The 18,398-nt window shown below is 35.5% G+C and overlaps 1 protein-coding gene across 1 annotated transcript in view; it reads left to right on the forward strand.

Moving 5' to 3' along the window:
- Nucleotides 1-684: 684 nt before the first annotated feature.
- The window catches only part of mRpL28 (mitochondrial ribosomal protein L28), a 67,097-nt gene continuing 49,383 nt past the window's right edge, over nt 685-18,398 (forward strand). The window contains exons 1-2 of the mRNA XM_090396774.1: nt 685-822; nt 12,243-12,450. Coding sequence (XP_090252900.1) covers nt 765-822; nt 12,243-12,450 — 266 coding nt within the window. The 5' untranslated portion in view covers nt 685-764. The remainder of the gene's footprint in view (nt 823-12,242; nt 12,451-18,398) is intronic.

Raw genomic sequence — 18,398 nt, forward strand, 5'->3', positions numbered from 1 at the left:
AAACAGGAAGATATGTAAACAAACGCATCTCTGAACATCAAGACAACATCTGGCTCATCAAGTCTCACAAATCTGGCCTAGCACAATTTTAAACACAGGATGCAATGGGATAATACTAAACTGTTACACAGATCCATGTATAAACACGAACCTTTATACAAGGGAGATACTGAGGTCCTGTTTAAAGTGTGGGAAATTGTCATCTTTACTGTATTTAATAAATTGCATTCTTAAGTGCGTTTTATTTTTTAACTCAAATTGATTCAGTTTAATTTTATTTCGAGCCCAGTAGTTTGTAACTAATGAACACATGACTGTGTATGTATATTGAGATATTTCAATATAACACATACGGTCTATTGTTCCTTTTATTTAAATTCCTTATTGCTGTTCTCGGTCCGCACTGATGATGTCTTACGATATGTAGGACGAAATATCTGTATAATAAAATCAATTTTTACCGTGGTACACATGTGATTCTATAATAATGGCTATCCCACAAGTCTCATTATAGATAATATATAATTATTAGCAAAATAAACTAAGAAAATTATTTAATTAAGAAATCCAACATTTGTAGGGAATATTAGTTTCTCTCCCACCACATCCCAAAGCGATATCTAAATTTATGTAACACTCACATTCATATCTTACCAACAGATGGTGTACTTAAAAAATGGCGTAGCCATAGATTACGGTATGTGATTTTTTTTGTATGCCATGAGATATTCTGAAAACTATTTGTAATCTCATTTAATTGCAATATGATTGGACTGTTAAATCGCTGTGGCAGTTCGTTTAAAGTATTTTTAGTTAGAAAAGGTAAGCTAGACTTTCAGGAGTGGTAAATTAAAGAACTTGAATAACTGTAGAACTTGTCCTTTTGCTGCCTGACGATTTCAAATAACGAAAACAAGCTAGTGGCGAAAAGTATGAGGGGTGCAAGAAACCGGAATTACGCGTATTTATTTTGGATTCTAGGATCGCCTATACGTTTGGAATCACACACACACACACACACACACACATATATATATATATATATATATATATACAGTATATATACACACACACACATATAGTAGATATAAATTGTCCAACTCCATATATATATACTCTCTATATATGAAAAGATAAACCGAAATTTGAAACGTTTTTATGTCGCGTTTTTTGTCTTACCGGCTTACCAGCCGGGAACTCGGGGGGTTGGGTGTCGGATTCCCCCCCCCCCAATATATATATATATATATATATATATATATATACATACATACATACTCTCTATATACCTCAACCTCTATATACTCCAACCTCAACCCCATATATATATATATATACACACACACACAGTAAATATAAATTGTCCATTCCTAGTTTACGCTTATGCCCACACATTACCATGTGGTAATGCTTCGTTCGGCGAAACCAAATCCATGGAACCTTATATCCCCATACTGAGAAATTTTTTTAAGGTCACTGCTCGTGTCACTTCACACAACGACATCCGTAAGTTCATATTCTGGGAGCAGGAGTTACAGAAATTTTGCAAATGTTGGGAAATGCCGATTTGCTACTTCAATATTAGATATTATATTATTATTATACGGAATCGGAAGATTCATCATGGGCGGGCCACACTAACCATTACTGACACAAAACCTATCTAACCTCTCCTGAAATTTATTTACTTCAGGGCAATAACGCTACTATCTAAGCAAAAAAAATCTAGTCCACACACCTGTACTAATCATGGCCTTTGTTCTACACAAATTCATGATGTATTGAAGAATTTCTTTTGTGTCAGTCTTATAGAATCCTTTAATAACTTATAAGATTCTATCATGTTCCCTTCTGCCCCTAAATAACTCTGTAATCCACACATCTTAAATCATTTCTTGGTCAATATCTTCAAATCATCTCCTCCACCATCTGATCTCCATGAAAGTTATAAGATGCATAGCATTATAAAGAGGGATAACAGCCCCCCCCCCATCTTTACTAGTTAATGTGTTCTTTAACGTCAAAGTTAACCTTTGAGTTATTTTGCCAACTTTTGCAATTTGCAATATCCCATCTGAACTTGAATTTTCTGTCCACCATCATACCCCCCCCCCCCACCTCCAACCTCATCAGTTTCCTACACTCCAGTATCACCAGTAAAATGTAATACACAAAATGTAATATTTTCATCCCAAAGTGCATAACCTTACATTTTATAATGGCTGTCATTAAATTGCCAATCATTATTCTTTACCCTCGCTGTCAATATATTTAAATCATGTTGCAGAATGTCTATATCACCCATGTCAACTATTGCCCTCTCTAGTTTTTCATCATCAGCAAACAAATAAATATTCTCTCCCCCCCTTTAATCATTCCCTGTATCATTAACATACAAATTGAACAATAGTGGCCTTATTACAGAACCCTGAAATACCCCACTAGTTACTTCCATTCTCCTAGGCTCCACTTTCCTAATTCTGCTGACACTGTTATAAAATATAAGGTTACTAAGAGAGGACCTACCTTTCTTCTACCTTTAACCAACTTTTGCAATACCTTAACTATATTGCCCACCACAGAATATTTTATTCATATCCACCCATTCTTGAATTCTACCTCTCCATCCATGCCATCAACTTTAGTCATTCTCATTTGCTCCGACTTGTGCAAGAGTTTTCTATGTGGTATTCTGTCATATGACTTTGCAAAGTTCTATGCAATGTCCTATCTTAGTAATTTACATCTTATAACAAAGTGTCAGAAGAATTATAAAGGGAATAGATCAGGAAATTAGATAAGGCAGGCCTTTTATAAAGCCATACTGCCCACCATAGAATACCTCATTCATCTCTGCCCATTGCCAAATTCTACCTTTAACCAACTTTTGCAATACCTTAACTACCATTCCTGATATACCAATTAGTCTGTAATTTGCCACTTCTGTCTTGAGAGTGATCTTTTTGTAATGGAACCATCTTACTCTTTCCATTCCCTTGAAACCATGCTGGAGCTGAAACTTAGATTAAACAACTTCATCAGAGGCATTGCCAATTTTTTTGCACATTCTCATAGCCCACGTGGGCAAAACATTATTTCTAATATCACATTTTTCAATATGCTGAGCTGCCTACCTCAATTCACACATCATGTCTGTTACATCAAGTTCAGAATCTCCACACGGATGATACACCCTTGCAAAAACTATTTCTTCTGCTTCTCTCACTTTCCAACTTGACTAAAACTATCCTTCTATGATCATTCTTCTTACTTGCTACCTAGTGAAAAAACTGTTTAGGATTTCCTTTGGCTTACTTAGCTAAGTTTTTCATATAATCTGATTTTTTCCTCATTACCACACCAGTCACCCTTCTTGCCTGTGCTTTTTATTGAGCTGTTTTTCTGTTTCCCTCACAATATTTTCTTTGATTATTATTACATATGAGCTCCACAGTCTACAGACTGTGGAGTCTGTAGACTTATTGTTGGAGGATTTTTTTTATCTCTTGCTTTAAATTGCTACTCATCCATTTCACTCATATTTGACTTATCCTCCTGACACTGGGTATGCAGTCTGATACTGCCTCCTTCAATATAACAATTATATAACTTTATATAATTGATAAATATAGATGGATATTTCAGCATGTCTGTCTATATGCTTAAGTATATTGTTTATACACTTGTTGAGTGTGTCTGTGGATTCATAGGGTTAAATCACAGGTTACCAGGCAAAGAGGGTAATCAGTATGGTAAGGAAGGAATGCCAAAGCTAATTATGAGAGAAAGCTAGCTAACGAGTTCAAAAGAAATCCTAAGGAGTTCTTTCGCTATGTGGCAAGTAAAAGGAGGAATAACTATGGAAGGATGACTTTAAAAAGTGTTGATTAGGAAGTAACAGAAGCAAATCGAATAGTTGAGCTACTTAGTGATCATTTTACAAAAGTGTACCATTTTGGTTGTGATATTGCAGTACCAAATGTGTCATGACTGATGAGCATCTAGAGATAGAAGAAACAGGTGCTTAGTGTATTACAGAACCTTAATGCTAATGCTGCCATAGGATTATATGGCACATCAACTCATGTATTATGAGAATGTGCAAGAGAATTAGCACCTCCTTTGACCAAGTTGTTTAATTTAAGCTTTCCTGGTAAAGTGCCAATCGAGTGAAAAGAGGGAAAAATAATTCTACTGCATAAGGGAGGCTCCAAGGGAAGTAGCAAATTATAGGCCAATCAGTATATCCGAAATGGGTGGTTAAGGTTTTGGAGAAATTGATAAAAATTCGAATTCAGGACTGTGGATAGAAATATGATACTTTATAAGGAAGCAACATGGTTTTGTGAAAGTAGGGTCTTGTCTTAGTAACTTACTTTCTGTAATAAAGTAACAGTGGGGTTGGATAAAGAAATCCTTACTTGGCAATACCACTGGACTTTGCAAAGGCATTTGACAGGATTCCACACAGAACTCTGTTGCATAAATTGAAGCAAATGGGAATGGGTCTGAAGCCTACGTGGATTAGAGGATGGATGATGGACAGATATATGAAAGCGTGGTTTATGGAGGAGCTGAGTCCAGAAGAAGGTACTTGGTCCTCTGTTATTTAATTTGTGAATATGAAGTAGATATCTTGCAGGATGACTTAAATATGCTGGTGGTATGGGCTAAGGTAAAATGGTTGTCAGTTTAACGTGGCTAATTGAAAGGTGATGCACTTCAGAAGGATGAGATCACATGCTGTGCACTATGTTAATGAAACTGAACTGCAAGAAGTTGATGAAGCAAGGGATTTGGAGATATTGTGGACAGAGAACTTAAGTTTAGAGGGCATATTGCAAAGGTTGCCAAAACAGCACATCAAATTACATGGCTGTTGAAGAACACACTGACAAGCAGGGATAGAGAAGTTATTATTTCACTTTATAAGGCATTAATATCATATTGGAGGCTTAATGGATTGTATACAGCACTCAGAAAGGATTAAAACAGAATTTAATACTTCCTATATATTTCTTCTCAGTAAATGAGACATCTTCAGGGATTACAAAAAAACTAATGTAACATCAAAAACAAATAATGCACATTACTAAGTGTAACCATGTGGGTAACACTAAAGTCCTATCTAGGTGGAGTGCCCTCTAAGGGCGGTTGTAGGTGGCCTGGAATAGGGCGCCCCGCCTAGATAAGACTTTAGTGTCACCCACGTGGTTGCGCTTAGTATTGTGTGTGTTATTTGTTTTTGATGTTACATTAGTTTTTTTGTAATCCCTGAAGATGTCTCATTTACTGAGACGAAATATATAGGAAGTATTAAATTCTGTTTTAATCCTTTCTGAGTGCTGTATACAATCCATTAAGCCTCCAATATGATGTCCTCACAGCACTTAAGCCTCTACACACGGACAAGGCATTAATAAAGACTGCATCTGGACTATTGCACACAGATCTAGTCATCTGGATTCCTTGGTGATGAAGAAATGGTGGAGATGATCTAGAGGCAAGTGACAAAGATTGTTGCAGGTCTGTGGAATGTTTCCTATGAGGAAAGATTGAAGGTCTGTGGGCTCCAAAAACTAGCTGGTAGGTGTGAAAGAGGAGATATGATAGAAGTTATTAAAGGAATTGTATAGGATTGATACTGATGACTTTTTTCTGTACAGTTGAGGAAGGGAATGAATGAGGGATCATCCTTGGAAATTGTGTAAGAGTGTGGCTAATAAGGATGTTTAGGACTAGATTTTTCACTTGGAGGATGGTGAATGTGCGGAATGTTTTTCCAGAGGTGGTTGTGAGTGCTTCATCTGTGAATGAATTTAAGGAGAGGTATGATAGTTATTGTGTGAATAATGATTAGTGAGTCAGTGAAGGGTCTCCTACGATGAGTCTTCTGACTCCATGGAGACACTATAATAATAATAATAATAATAATAATATTTTATTTATTTATTTTCTAAATTAAGACAGAAGTGTCCAACCTAAAGTCGAGTAATAATTTTAATCTAGCCTATAAAAGTATCATTAATATCCAGGTATCTTGGATTTGATAATAATTCAATTATTATGATATTGGACACATCTGTCTTCAGTAATGAAAAACAATCTTTTTACCATATCTCAAGTTATTGAATTTACAGATGCACTTAAAAGTGTAATCCACTTAAGTGTATACATGACTACACTGAAATCCATGTATATTTAATAGTTAAGTAATATTTCTAATATCTCTGAATTTATAACATTTTAAAAGTAATTTACTTTTAAAATTGACAACCTTTTCCAGATGTAAAAATTCTTTACTACTCATCTTTGTATAGTAATAACCTTCCCTCAATTAAAAAAGAAAATGGCTCCAAGGAGTCCAGTTTTTTCCCCCTCTTTCCATTTGCTGTCTTTATCTTATTATTGATAAGCATTTTTTGAGTTCTAGAAATCAAAATCTTAAATGGCAGTCTTGTTACATTCAAATGATTTCTTGATTACATTTAATGTATAAATGTTATTCTCAGAATCCTGTTTGACTTGACATGACATGACCACGTTTGTTGTTAATATAATAATAATAAGTATTTTTAGTATGTATAAATCCTTGCTGGATACTTAGTAATTCTCATTTTAAGTTTCATTTGTACCTTTTTGCAGACTGGTATAAAAAGGGTTCCATTTTTCCAGGCATCTGGAGCTTGACCTTGTGGCCAACTTTATGAATTATCCAGATGTATGAATTATTCAGTTGTTGCATTAAATTTAAAGTGTTTCAAGTCATATTACTTGCTCTAACTGCCTTACCACCTTTCAGATTTATGCTGTCTGCATTTCACTGCTTTCACTTCTTGGCTTTGACTGCATTTCTCTCCCTAATTTGATAATTTTTCAAAGTAATCCATACCAGGTAGAATATTCTTAACTTCACCTTTTATAACATCTTGATTGCCTTTGGCAATCAAGATGTTATTAAAAATTGCTTGATTGCGTTCTTGCATTTCTAAGTTTTTGCACTAATTTTCTTCTGGAGATTATTGAAAGAACTTACAAATGACTTTTGTTGCTTTTATGATATTTTGCTTGTGTATTGAATTTCCATGACTTTTATTTAGCTACTCTTTAGCTTACTTTCCTCCATTTTAAATACACATGTTTGATTTCCTTCTAAGAACTTTTTTGTATAAATTATTTTTCTAGATTCCATTAATTTCATCTGTTCTCCATAGAGTTTTCAATTTTCTTATTTTGCACACAAGTTTACCACCTACTTTTTCTTCTTCTTATTATTATGGGCAATTCCAAGGAGTCCTTAGACTCATCGAAGTAGGCCCTAAACAACTGTTCAGCTTCCACACAGTATCTATCATATCTTGCCTTGAACACACTGACAGTCATGGCACCCACAACAGACTCTGGCAACTTATTCCACTCATTCACCACTCTCCATGCAAAAAACCTAGTTCTAACACCTTTGCTAACCACACTCTTGCCCAGTTTCCATGGATGGCCTTTAGTCCTCCCACCACCAGACCTGTTTTGAATAATATCCTCTGAATTAATCTTATATAAACCCTTCAGTAATTTGATTGTTTCAATCATATCACCCCTCTTCTGCCTATCAACCAATGTCTGCAGCCCACAAATCTTCAACCTGTTCTCATAAGGTTCATTCCATAGACCTGCTATCATTTTGGTCACTCACCTCTGGATCCTCTCTACCTCCTCCCCATCAAGAAGAAACTCTGGCGCCCAGATCTGGGCACAGTAGTCAAGATGGTGTCTTATCAAGGCTCAATACAGAGGAACAATAACTTGCTTGTCTCTGCTCGTCAAAGTATTCTTCAGTTACCAAGTGATTTGATGAGCAGATTTAGCCGCTTTTGCAATGTGCCACCTAAGCTTCAACTCCCTATCCACCAACACTCCCAAATCCCTGGCTTCATCAGTCTCCTGGAGTACAGTTCCACCAATGTGGTATACTGCTGCTAATCTTTTCACCTCAAAATGCATAACCTTACACTTTGCCACATTAAATTGACATCCATTCTCCTTAGCCCAGTTCCCCAATCTATCCAAATCATCTTGCAATATTTTGACATCGTGTGCATTCACTATTGCTCTACCCAACTTTGCATCATCAGCAAACGAATGAATAGTTCCTCTCAGATCCTTTCCGATATCATTAATGAACAAATTAAATAGTAGTGGTCCAAGAACAGAACCCTGTGGCACACCACTAGTCACAGGCTGTCTTTTGGACTCTACTCCTGAATAAACTACTCTTTGATATCTCCCCGTCAACCACCCTCCTATCCATCCCCATATGCTGCAGTTTACTGATTAGAATTCCATGTGGTATCCTGTCAAAGGCCTTAGCAAGGTCCAGCAGTATGACTGTAAACCCATTACCCTTATCCAGCTCAGCCGTCACTGTGTTATAAAACGTGAACAAGTTAATGAGGCATGATCTACCCTTCACAAAACCATGCTGTCCCCCATACAGTATCCCTTTATCATCTATCCATTCCTGTATTCTTCTCTTGACTACTTTCTGATATGCTGATCGATCGATAATTTGCAACAGCAGTCTTGGAACCTCCCTTATGCAGTAGTACTATTTTCCCCTCTTTCCACCCCTTGGGACTAACCCAGACCCAAGACTCAAATTATACATAATGGTCAAGGTTCTTGATGGCTGTTCACATGGTATTTTCTTGATGCAGCCATTCAGTATTTTTTTTTTTTAATATCAGTCCTACATATAATTGCAAAACCTGTAGCACTTTCATTTGGGAATAGGATAAGAGAGAAGGAACATGCTCTTTTTGAATAGCTATAGATCATAGTTCATGTGGAGCACTTGTTGAGGAAGGCTATCCCAGAGAATTGTGGTGTATATATATATATATATATATATATATAGAGAGAGAGAGAGAGAGAGAGAGAGAAATGAAAATTAATGAAACTAGAGGAGAAGCAGGTTCAGTGGATCCACCTGAGATTAGCTCTACTAACACATTCCTGGATGCTAACAACGTCAAGTTCTTTCCTAATATCTTCATTTTTAATATGATATTGCCATTGATGCCATCTGTTTATGCCCCTAATCTTTCTCGGGACTCTCATATCAGTGGTCTCTAGTCTTTGGTCAAGTGTTTTATTTCTAACCCAGCTCTCAGATCCATAAGTTAAAATTGGTTTGAACACTGTCTTGTATACACTGAATTAGTGTTTTGACTAATTTCTCTCTTACTTCATATAAATTTCAGCTGACTTCCTACCATACCAGTTTTCTTGATTCTGTTGTCTATTTCCATATTTAATTTACCATTTTCACTAAAAATCATGCCTAAAGTAGCTGAAATGTTTTACTGTTCTGTAGGTTCTTCATTCACAATACAGTTGATATTTTTAATGTTTCTGCCTATTTTCATTGTCTTTGTCTTGTTATTGCTGACCTTCATACCCAATCTTTTACAACAGTTATTCAATTTAGTCAGGTAATCTTGCAGACTTGTACCAGATTTATTTAGAAGTATAACATCATCTACATAAAGTAAAGAGCTGAGATTAACATTCCAATTTTGATATCAGGTTTAATACCACTTTTCTTCATGTGATCCATATAGATAATGAATAATAGAGGGGATAATGTACATCCTTGTCTGAAACCAGATTTAAAATCAAACCATCTTCTTGTATAATACTTCCTTCAATTCTAATGGCTGACTTATAACTCAAATAAAGACCAAGTATTGTTATATATACCGTCCCTCTGATACCATACAACTGTAACATTTTGAATAGCTTCTCTCTCTTGGCACCTTGTCATATGCCGTTACCAAATCTACAAAACTTAAATACAGATTTTTGTTATATTCCCATGATTTCACAACTATTTGTTTTAAAGTGAAAATCTGATCCTGACAGCCTCTATTCTGAATCCAGCTTGTTTTTAATAAGCTTCCCTTCCACAATCCTTCTCAACCGTTTCTCAAGTATACTTGCATAAATCTTACCAGGAACTCAGTAGGGAATTCTCTCATTCACTGTAATTCAATGAATGTAATTATCACATTCAGTTTTATTTCCCTTTTTATATATGGATATTATGAGAGCTCTACTCCAATCATCTGGAATTCGTCTCTCTGTCCAGGCCTTCTGAACTATGCAGTGCAGCCACTGTAAGACTTTTATACCTCCATGCTTGAGCATTTCTAATTGAATATCATCTACACTAGCTGTTCAGGTAATATATTGGTTCAGATTGATGGCTTTTTTATTCAAGTATGGAAATGTATTTCTAATTGCTTGCCTGGTCAGTGTTTTTTTACCACTGTGCTGTCACTGATTATTTCATTTAGCAATTTTTCGATGTAATTACTTCATACTTCAAAGATATCTTTTTCTTCAGTTTTGATTTCACCTTTATCATCTGTAATTCCTTTTAAAGCACTGTTTCCTCCATTTCGAAGCTTTTTCAACAACCTCCAGAATATCTTGTCACCTTTTTTATATTTATATTTATTTTCTATGTTCTTATCAAAGTCTTTCCATGACTTTTGTTTTTAGCTAGTTTTACACAGTGTTTAGCTTTCTTACATTTGTTTCTATATTCTCTAAGAGCACAAGCTAATTATTTGCTAGGAACTTTTGATATGCTTTCTTCTTTTCCTTCACTGGCTCTTTAACTTCCTGTGTCCACCATTGAGTTTAGATTTTTCTATCCTTGCAGACAACCTCATCATGATTTGCCAGTGAATCTCCAAGGTTTGGTTCCTGTTCTCAAACTCTTTCATTTTGTTTTTAATAATGTTTGTGTATTTTCATCTCCAGTTCACATCTGAGAGCTTCTCAAATTTTATTCGCTTTAAAACTTTCTTATATGTTCTTATTTTCAATATGAAATTCAATTTTATCCTGCTGAAGACTAAATGGTGATCACTTTCAATTTCAAATCCTCTGTACACTCTAGTGTCATCTGCGTCAGTGAGAAAACATAACATAGTCAATAATATTGATAATAACATAGTCAATGAGACTTTTCTTATTCCTTGCATCTTCTCTTCATGTGAGTTTATGCACATTTTTATGTTGGAACATTGTGTTTGTAATAACCAGTCCCTGTCCTAAGTAGAAATCCAACAGGTATTTGCCATTATTATTAGCTTTGCTCTTTTCTCCAAATTTCCAAAAATATTTTTGTTGTCTGACAATCATTTCCTACTTTGCTATTTAGATCCCCAACAAGAACCAACTTTGCCTTTTTCATTGTATCACTTGTTTTCTCTAAAGCCTCAAAAAATTCCTCCACTTCTACATTAGTAGAACCTTATGTGTGGACCATAGGCACAAATAAGTCTCATTGTCCAGTTCCCCATTCTGTTTGCCCACATCACTCTACTTGATATTGCCTGCCATTCAAGAATATTAGCCTCGTATTTAGTGTTGAATACTATAGCTACCCCTTCTTTTCCTTGATTGTCATTGCCTGAATATAACATTTTGTATTTGTTGCTCAGAAAGATCTCACCTGTGTTTTTTGTTTCAGTTACTCCTATTATGTCGATCTGGTGCTTATCCAATTCCTCAGCTAGCTCCATTTCTTTGCCATTCAGTCTTATGTTGATAGTACTGATCTTGAACTCTGTTGATGTTGAGTCAGAGTGTGTTTCAGGATTTGTTCCAGTAGCTGACTTTTCAGTGTTTGTCCTGGCGAAAACAATGGGGGTCTTGTTTAACTGGGTGATGCCCCAGCCGGCATGAAATTTCCTCATGTTGTACCATCATTTTATTTTGTGGTTTAAACCAATAAGAATACAATTTGGGCAGCTAAATCGCAAATTGCCAGTCCATCCCTGTTCATTCAATATCCAGGTAGATACCTAACTAGGCGCTCCACGAGAAGGTGCAGATTGGACATTAGATCAGAAGCCCTGTAATAATTTTATATTTGGATCTGTATTTCATATCTGAAAGATATCCAGTTCTGATTCTTACTAGAACTTTCTTACACCTTTTTTTCTCAGTCACTTATTTTTAACTTATTTTTATTCTTCTTAAAACTAGATACCTTAGTATTTCATATCACTCATATGCTCATCTCATAAATTGTTCATTCTGATGATATTACTGAGCAATACTGTAATTGGTAAGACTGCTTTCATAGATATTGATTCATATTTCATTAGTAATTATTGATATAATCAGTTAGAATTCTTATTGAAGATTGTGCACTTTATTTTTTATCATAGTCAGCAACCACCCTTTTCATGAAATAAATAAGTTATTGCCAGTTGGTGAGAGAAAAGATATATACATTAATCCATGGATTCAGCCTGTGATTTTAAGATTGCCAGAGCATTATAAAGCCCATTTAAAAGAATTGAGGAAAGAACCCTCTCCAGTTCATTATATACCTGAACCAGGTGTGTGGAAGAAAGATCCAGAAACTGGAGAAAAGTAAGTACTTTTATTCAGGTTGTTAAGTACACTTAGTTACGTGGTATCTAGTTTCCCAAAGGTAGCCTTTGTAGTTTAATTAACAGATATTATGGATTCATTCATTTCATACTATTATTAAGATATAATAACTGAAATTGGTAATTAAGGTTACATGCATTCAAAAATAGTACAAAAAAGATTTTCAGTATACTGTGATAAACGCATATTGAATTAGTATGCTGAACATTACTTGAATTTCTTAGTGCAAACGTATTTGTATTTGTATTCATTATCACTGTAATGGAAATATTTCTCATATTTCTATTATAGTGATAATGAATAATTTATTAGATTAATTAATTTAGATTTGTTATGTAAGATATTTTTATGCTAGTTCCACACACATGGACAAGAAGTTGTTCAACCTGTATTATATTAATACTGTGTAAATGGGCAAAAAGTTGAGAAGAAAGAGCAAACTTGTTAACTTTAAAGATCTGCAGGTTGTATTATTAGGAAATACACAATGGAAAGCTGTTTTAAGAGACAGCTTTAGAGGAAATGAATGAAAACAATGAAATTTGGTTCTCCAATTTGGAACCTAACCTGTGAAGAATTTTTAAGTAATTGTTGCATGTTTTTAATCATCATCAAATCCTTTAGCGAGTGGTTGCCAAGAAGGGCACAATACGGCGGGTGCTATGATGCTCGCAGGCGCTGCATTGCAAACTTCTCCTGATTTAAATAATTAAACTTAAAATTACAATTGGCATGAATGGTTTTGAAATGTCTTTCTATATTACTTTTTTTAGAAATAACCACACCATTATTGCATAATAAACAAATACATTTGCCATTATGATTGATAAAACAAGGTGCTCACATCTGATCTGACAGATACATGCTAATTGTTAACATGAATATCCTTTTTGTATTCATTTTTTATTTTTATTTTTTATAGTATTTTATATTCATTCATATGTGACAAAAATACGTTGTAAAAGCGAGGTAAGTAAAATAATGTTAAAATTTGAAATCTCATTTTTCTTAAAAACAACTAATCATAGAATTTCTAAGCCTGAAATGAGAGAAAAAATGCCAGTGTCATGAACCCTCCGTAATTTTCAAATTTTATATTGCGCTCTTCATATTAAAAAGGTTGTTGACCTCTGCAAGATGTGCTTTACATTTATGGAAAATACTAAGGAAAGAGGTCGGGAGCTTGCTTCACCTTTACTACGAGTTGCCCATAAGGCACTACTTATGCTTGCATCTGCTGAAACTTTTAGTTGTTTCTATATATTTGGCATGAAACTCTTGTAGTTTCTATATTCGGCTATGAAATAATGTTGGATTCAATATTCACTTAATCTGTACCATCATGTATTATATTTGCAGTGTTTTTTCTTTATGTTTTCTTGCATTTTAGCACATACTAGTAATGAATGTATCTCTCAGATATACTACAATCTACGCTGCAAAATTAATGCTGCAAGCTCCAAAGCAGTTTACAATAATTTCTCTGAGGGTGCACTAAAAATTCACTGCCTTGCTGACCTCTGCTTTAGAGTATACCTTAAACAGGTGTATAGGATATTATGATAGTACCACATGAATAAGTTTACATTGTTACTAACTTCTTATCAACAATTTTTCACCAAATTAGTCTGTTATCTGTCAGGACTCCAATGTTGTTAAACCAGGTATTTCATTTTCTTTGAAGACACATCTCACTGAATCAGTCCACATAGGTCTTGGTCTTCCTCCAAGTCTTTCCTGCCATTCTGATATCAAACAACAATTTATTTATAACCTTTCTTTTTCCATTCTATTTAAGTAACCATACCACCTAAGATTAGCTCATACATTTTCAAATGCTAATAGTATTAAGTTTCTTTCTAATATTTTTGTTTTTAATATGATTATGAAATTCATGGCATCAACGACATAATTTGATTATGATGAAACATTATCATTGACATGTACCCTCAAGGGGTGTACAGGATATGATAGTAACCATGAAAACTTTGAAAACATGAAAAATTCGCATCATTACTAACTTCCTATCTACAATTTTCCTCCAAATCAATCTGTTACCTGTCAAGATTCCAACATCATCAAATCTTATATTTCTATCTTCTAAGGCTTTTTACATATCAATCCAACTATATCTTTGTTTTTTCCCTGCCAACCTAGCAGAGAAGACTTGAGATTAGCTCTGCTAACACATTCTTGGATGCTAACAATGTCCAGTTCTTTCTATTATCCTAATTTTTACTATGATATTGCCATTGATGCCATCTATTAATGCCCCAAATCTTTGAAATGTTTTACTTGTTCTATAGGTTCTCCATTTTCACAATGCAGTTGGTATTTTCAATGCCTCTCCCTATTTTTATTGTCTTTGTCTTCTGATTGCTGACCTTCATACCATATCTATTGCAACAGTTATTCAATTTAGTCAGGGAATCTTGCAGACTTGTTGCGGATTTATTTAGAAGTATAACATCATCTGCATAAAGTAAAGAGCTGAGATTAACATCTCCAATTTTGATATATCAGGTATAATACCACTTTCTTTCATAATGTGATCCATATAGATAAAGAATAACAGAGGGGGGTAATGTACATCCTTGTCTCACTCCAGATTTAACATTAAACCACCTTCTTGTACTTCCTTCAATTCTAACTGTGGACTTACAACTCAAATAAAGACTAAGTATTGCCTTATATAATGCCCCATTGACACCATACAACTGTAGCATTTTGAATAGCTTTTCTCTTGGCACCTTGACATATGCCTTTTACATCATTACTAACTTCCTATCTACAATTTTTGTCCAAATAAATTTGTTACCTGTCAAGGCATTACATTGTCAGATTTTATATTTCTGTCTTCTAATGCACTTTTTACCATATCAATCCACCTATATCTTGGTCTTCTTTCTGCCAACCTGGCAGAGAACAGTTGTTTTGCTAATCTGTCCTCTCCCATCTTGTTTAAGTAACTATACCACCTGAGATTAGCTCTGCTAGCACATTCCTGGATGTTGACAATGTCGAGTTCTTTCCTAATATCCTCGTTTTTAATATGATTTTGCCATTGATGTCATCTGTTCATGCAGGTAATCTTTCTCAGGACTCTCATATCTGCAGTCTCTAGTCTTCGGTCAAGTGTTTTACTTGTAACTCAGCTCTCAGATCCATAAGTTAAAATTGGTTTGAACACCAATTATATAGCTAATTTAGTGTTCTGACTAATTTCTCTCTTATTCCATATGAATTTATTCAGTTGACTTCCTACCATACCAGTTTTGTTGATTCTGTTGTCTATTTCCATATTTATTTTACCATCTTCACTAAAAATCGTGCCTAAGTAGCTGAAATGTTTTACTTGTTCTATAGATTCTCCATTCACAATGCAGTTGATATTTTCAAAGCTTCTGCCTATTTTCATTGTCTTTGTCTTGTTATTGCTGTCCTTCATACCATATCTATTACAACAATTATTCAATTTAGTCAGGGAATCTTGCAGACCTGTAGCAGATTTATTTAGAAGCGTAACATCATCTGCATAAAGCAAAGAGCTCACATTAACATCTCCAATTTTGATATCATGTTTAATACCACTTTCTTTCATATAGATAATGAATAACAGAGGGGATAATATACATCCTTGTCTGACACCAGATTTAACATTAAACCATCTTCCTATACTTTGTTCAATTCTGACTGCAGACTTAAAACTCAAAAAAAGAATTGCTTGATATAATGCCCCATTGACACCATACAACTGTAGCGTTTTGAATAGCTTTTCTCTTGGCACCTTGACATATTCCTTTTCGATCTACAAAACTTAGGCATGATTTTTACTGAAGATGGTTTCTCAACTATTTGTTGTAAAGTGAAAATCTGAACCTGACAGCCGCTATTTGGCCTAAATCCAGCTTGTTCTTCACAAAACTTTCCTTCTGCAATCCTTCTCAACTGTTTCTCAAGTATATGTATAAATCTTACCAGGAACACTCAGTATAGAAATACCTCTGTAATTCTCACATTCAGTTTTATTTCCCCCCCCCCCTTTTTTTTTATATACATGGGTACTATGAGAGCTCTACTTCAATCATGCAGAATTCATCCCTATGTCCAGGCCTGAACCTTCTGAACTATGCAATGCAGCCACTATAAGAATTTTATATCTCCATACTTGAGCATTTCTGGTCGAATATCATCTACTCCTGCTGCCTTTCCACATTTCAAGCTTTTGATGGCTTTTTCTACTTCAAGTATGGATATGTATTCCTGACTGCATGCTTGTTGAGTGTTTTTTACCACTGTGCTGTGATCACTATTTGTTTGTTCTTGTTGAGAGGCTTATACGCTGGTTAGACATAATAACTAATATTTAAGGAATTGACAGCGTATACTGGAAATATAGATTAAATAAACTTTAATATACACTTTCCGATATTTCGGCGAACGTTACGTTGCCATCTTCTTGGGAACTTACTAAAAGGACACGTGCACACAAGTACTAATACAACAAATGAGACTGAGGCTAGGACGCTAGCGTTTTCCTAAAGTCCTGATGGTGCCCCCTGGCGGGCTAAATTGGTAGTTCTTGGCCTTTGGGCTGAAGTTCTTTTGATAAAAGTTTCCCAAATTTGGGGCAGTTTCATGCATCCAAATTTGTTGAGGTTTGGCATGTTCCTAAGGGCCGAGGCTGATTCCATGAATAGTCTTTCATATTTGAACTTGCTGCGGTGTATTACTGTGGCTTTCTTCCATCTTATTCTGTGGCGAGTATCCAGAGCGTGGTCTGCAAGCCCATAGTGGCTGTACTGGTGGAATCGGATGTAATCCTTGTGTTCTGAGATTCTGATATTTGCTGTCCTGCCTGTTTGGCCAAAGTAGGACAGTTTACAGCTGCAAGGGACCTGGTATACACCAGGTAGGTCTAGGGGAAGTGGTTGGTCTTTGGTAGAGCGGATAAGGGATGCCAGTTTTCTATGTGGTCTGTAACAAGTGGTCAGGTCGTGTTTTTTTAAGATTTTATTGATTTTTTCTGAGGTGCCTCTGATGTAGGGAATAGTGATGGATTTAGAGTAATCTTTTTTGTGAGGGGGAGGGGGGTGGTGGGTTGTGGATGACTGGGTTAAGTATTTTTTGGATTTTTTGGAGGGGGTAGCCGTTGGCTGAGAAAGTGTCACGGATGTGATTTAGTTCAGAGGTTAGGGCTTGATCATTAGAACAGATTATTTTTGCCCTGTTGAATAATGTTTTAATAACTCCATATTGTTGTGAGGGGGGGTGGTGGGATTGTTGGTGGATGTATCTGCCAGTATGGGTGGGTTTTCTATAAACTGAGAAAACCAAGGTTCCATCAGGTTGGCGGGTGACTAGTGTGTCTAGGAAGGGGAGGTTATTGTTTTCCTCTTTTTCCAGGGTGAATTTGATTCTAGGGTGTTGGTTGTTCAAGTGTGTTAGGAAGGAGAGGAGTGAATCCGGGCCATGTGGCCAAATAGCAAAAACATCATCAACATAGCGAAGCCATATGGTAGGTTTTTGTGGGGCTGAGTTTAAGGCTTTCTCTTCAAACATCTCCATGAAAAAGTTGGCCAAGGGTGGGGAAAGTGGTGAACCCATGGCTGTCCCCTCTATCTGTTTGTAGAATTTTTCCTGCCAAACGAAATAGCCCGAGTTCATTGTAAACTGAAATAGGGCTGAGATATCGGGAGGAAATTTAGCTTGGATTAGCTCTAAGGTTTCTTTGAGAGGGACATTCGTGAATAGGGAGGAGACATCAAAACTGACCATTATGTCATTGTGTTGGAGTGTAAGGTTTTCTATACTGGCTTTGAAGTGGGCTGAGTTTTTTATGTGTGATGGTGTATTGCCAGTATAGTGTGAGAGCGCTTTGGCTAAATGCTTGGCTAGTTTGTAAGTGGGGGAATCAATGCCATCCA

Source organism: Typopeltis vanoorti, chromosome 8, assembly GCF_054136105.1.
Source record: "Typopeltis vanoorti isolate ZY-2024b chromosome 8, IOZ_Tvanoo_1.0, whole genome shotgun sequence".
Classification (NCBI taxonomy): Eukaryota; Metazoa; Arthropoda; class Arachnida; order Uropygi; family Thelyphonidae; genus Typopeltis; species Typopeltis vanoorti.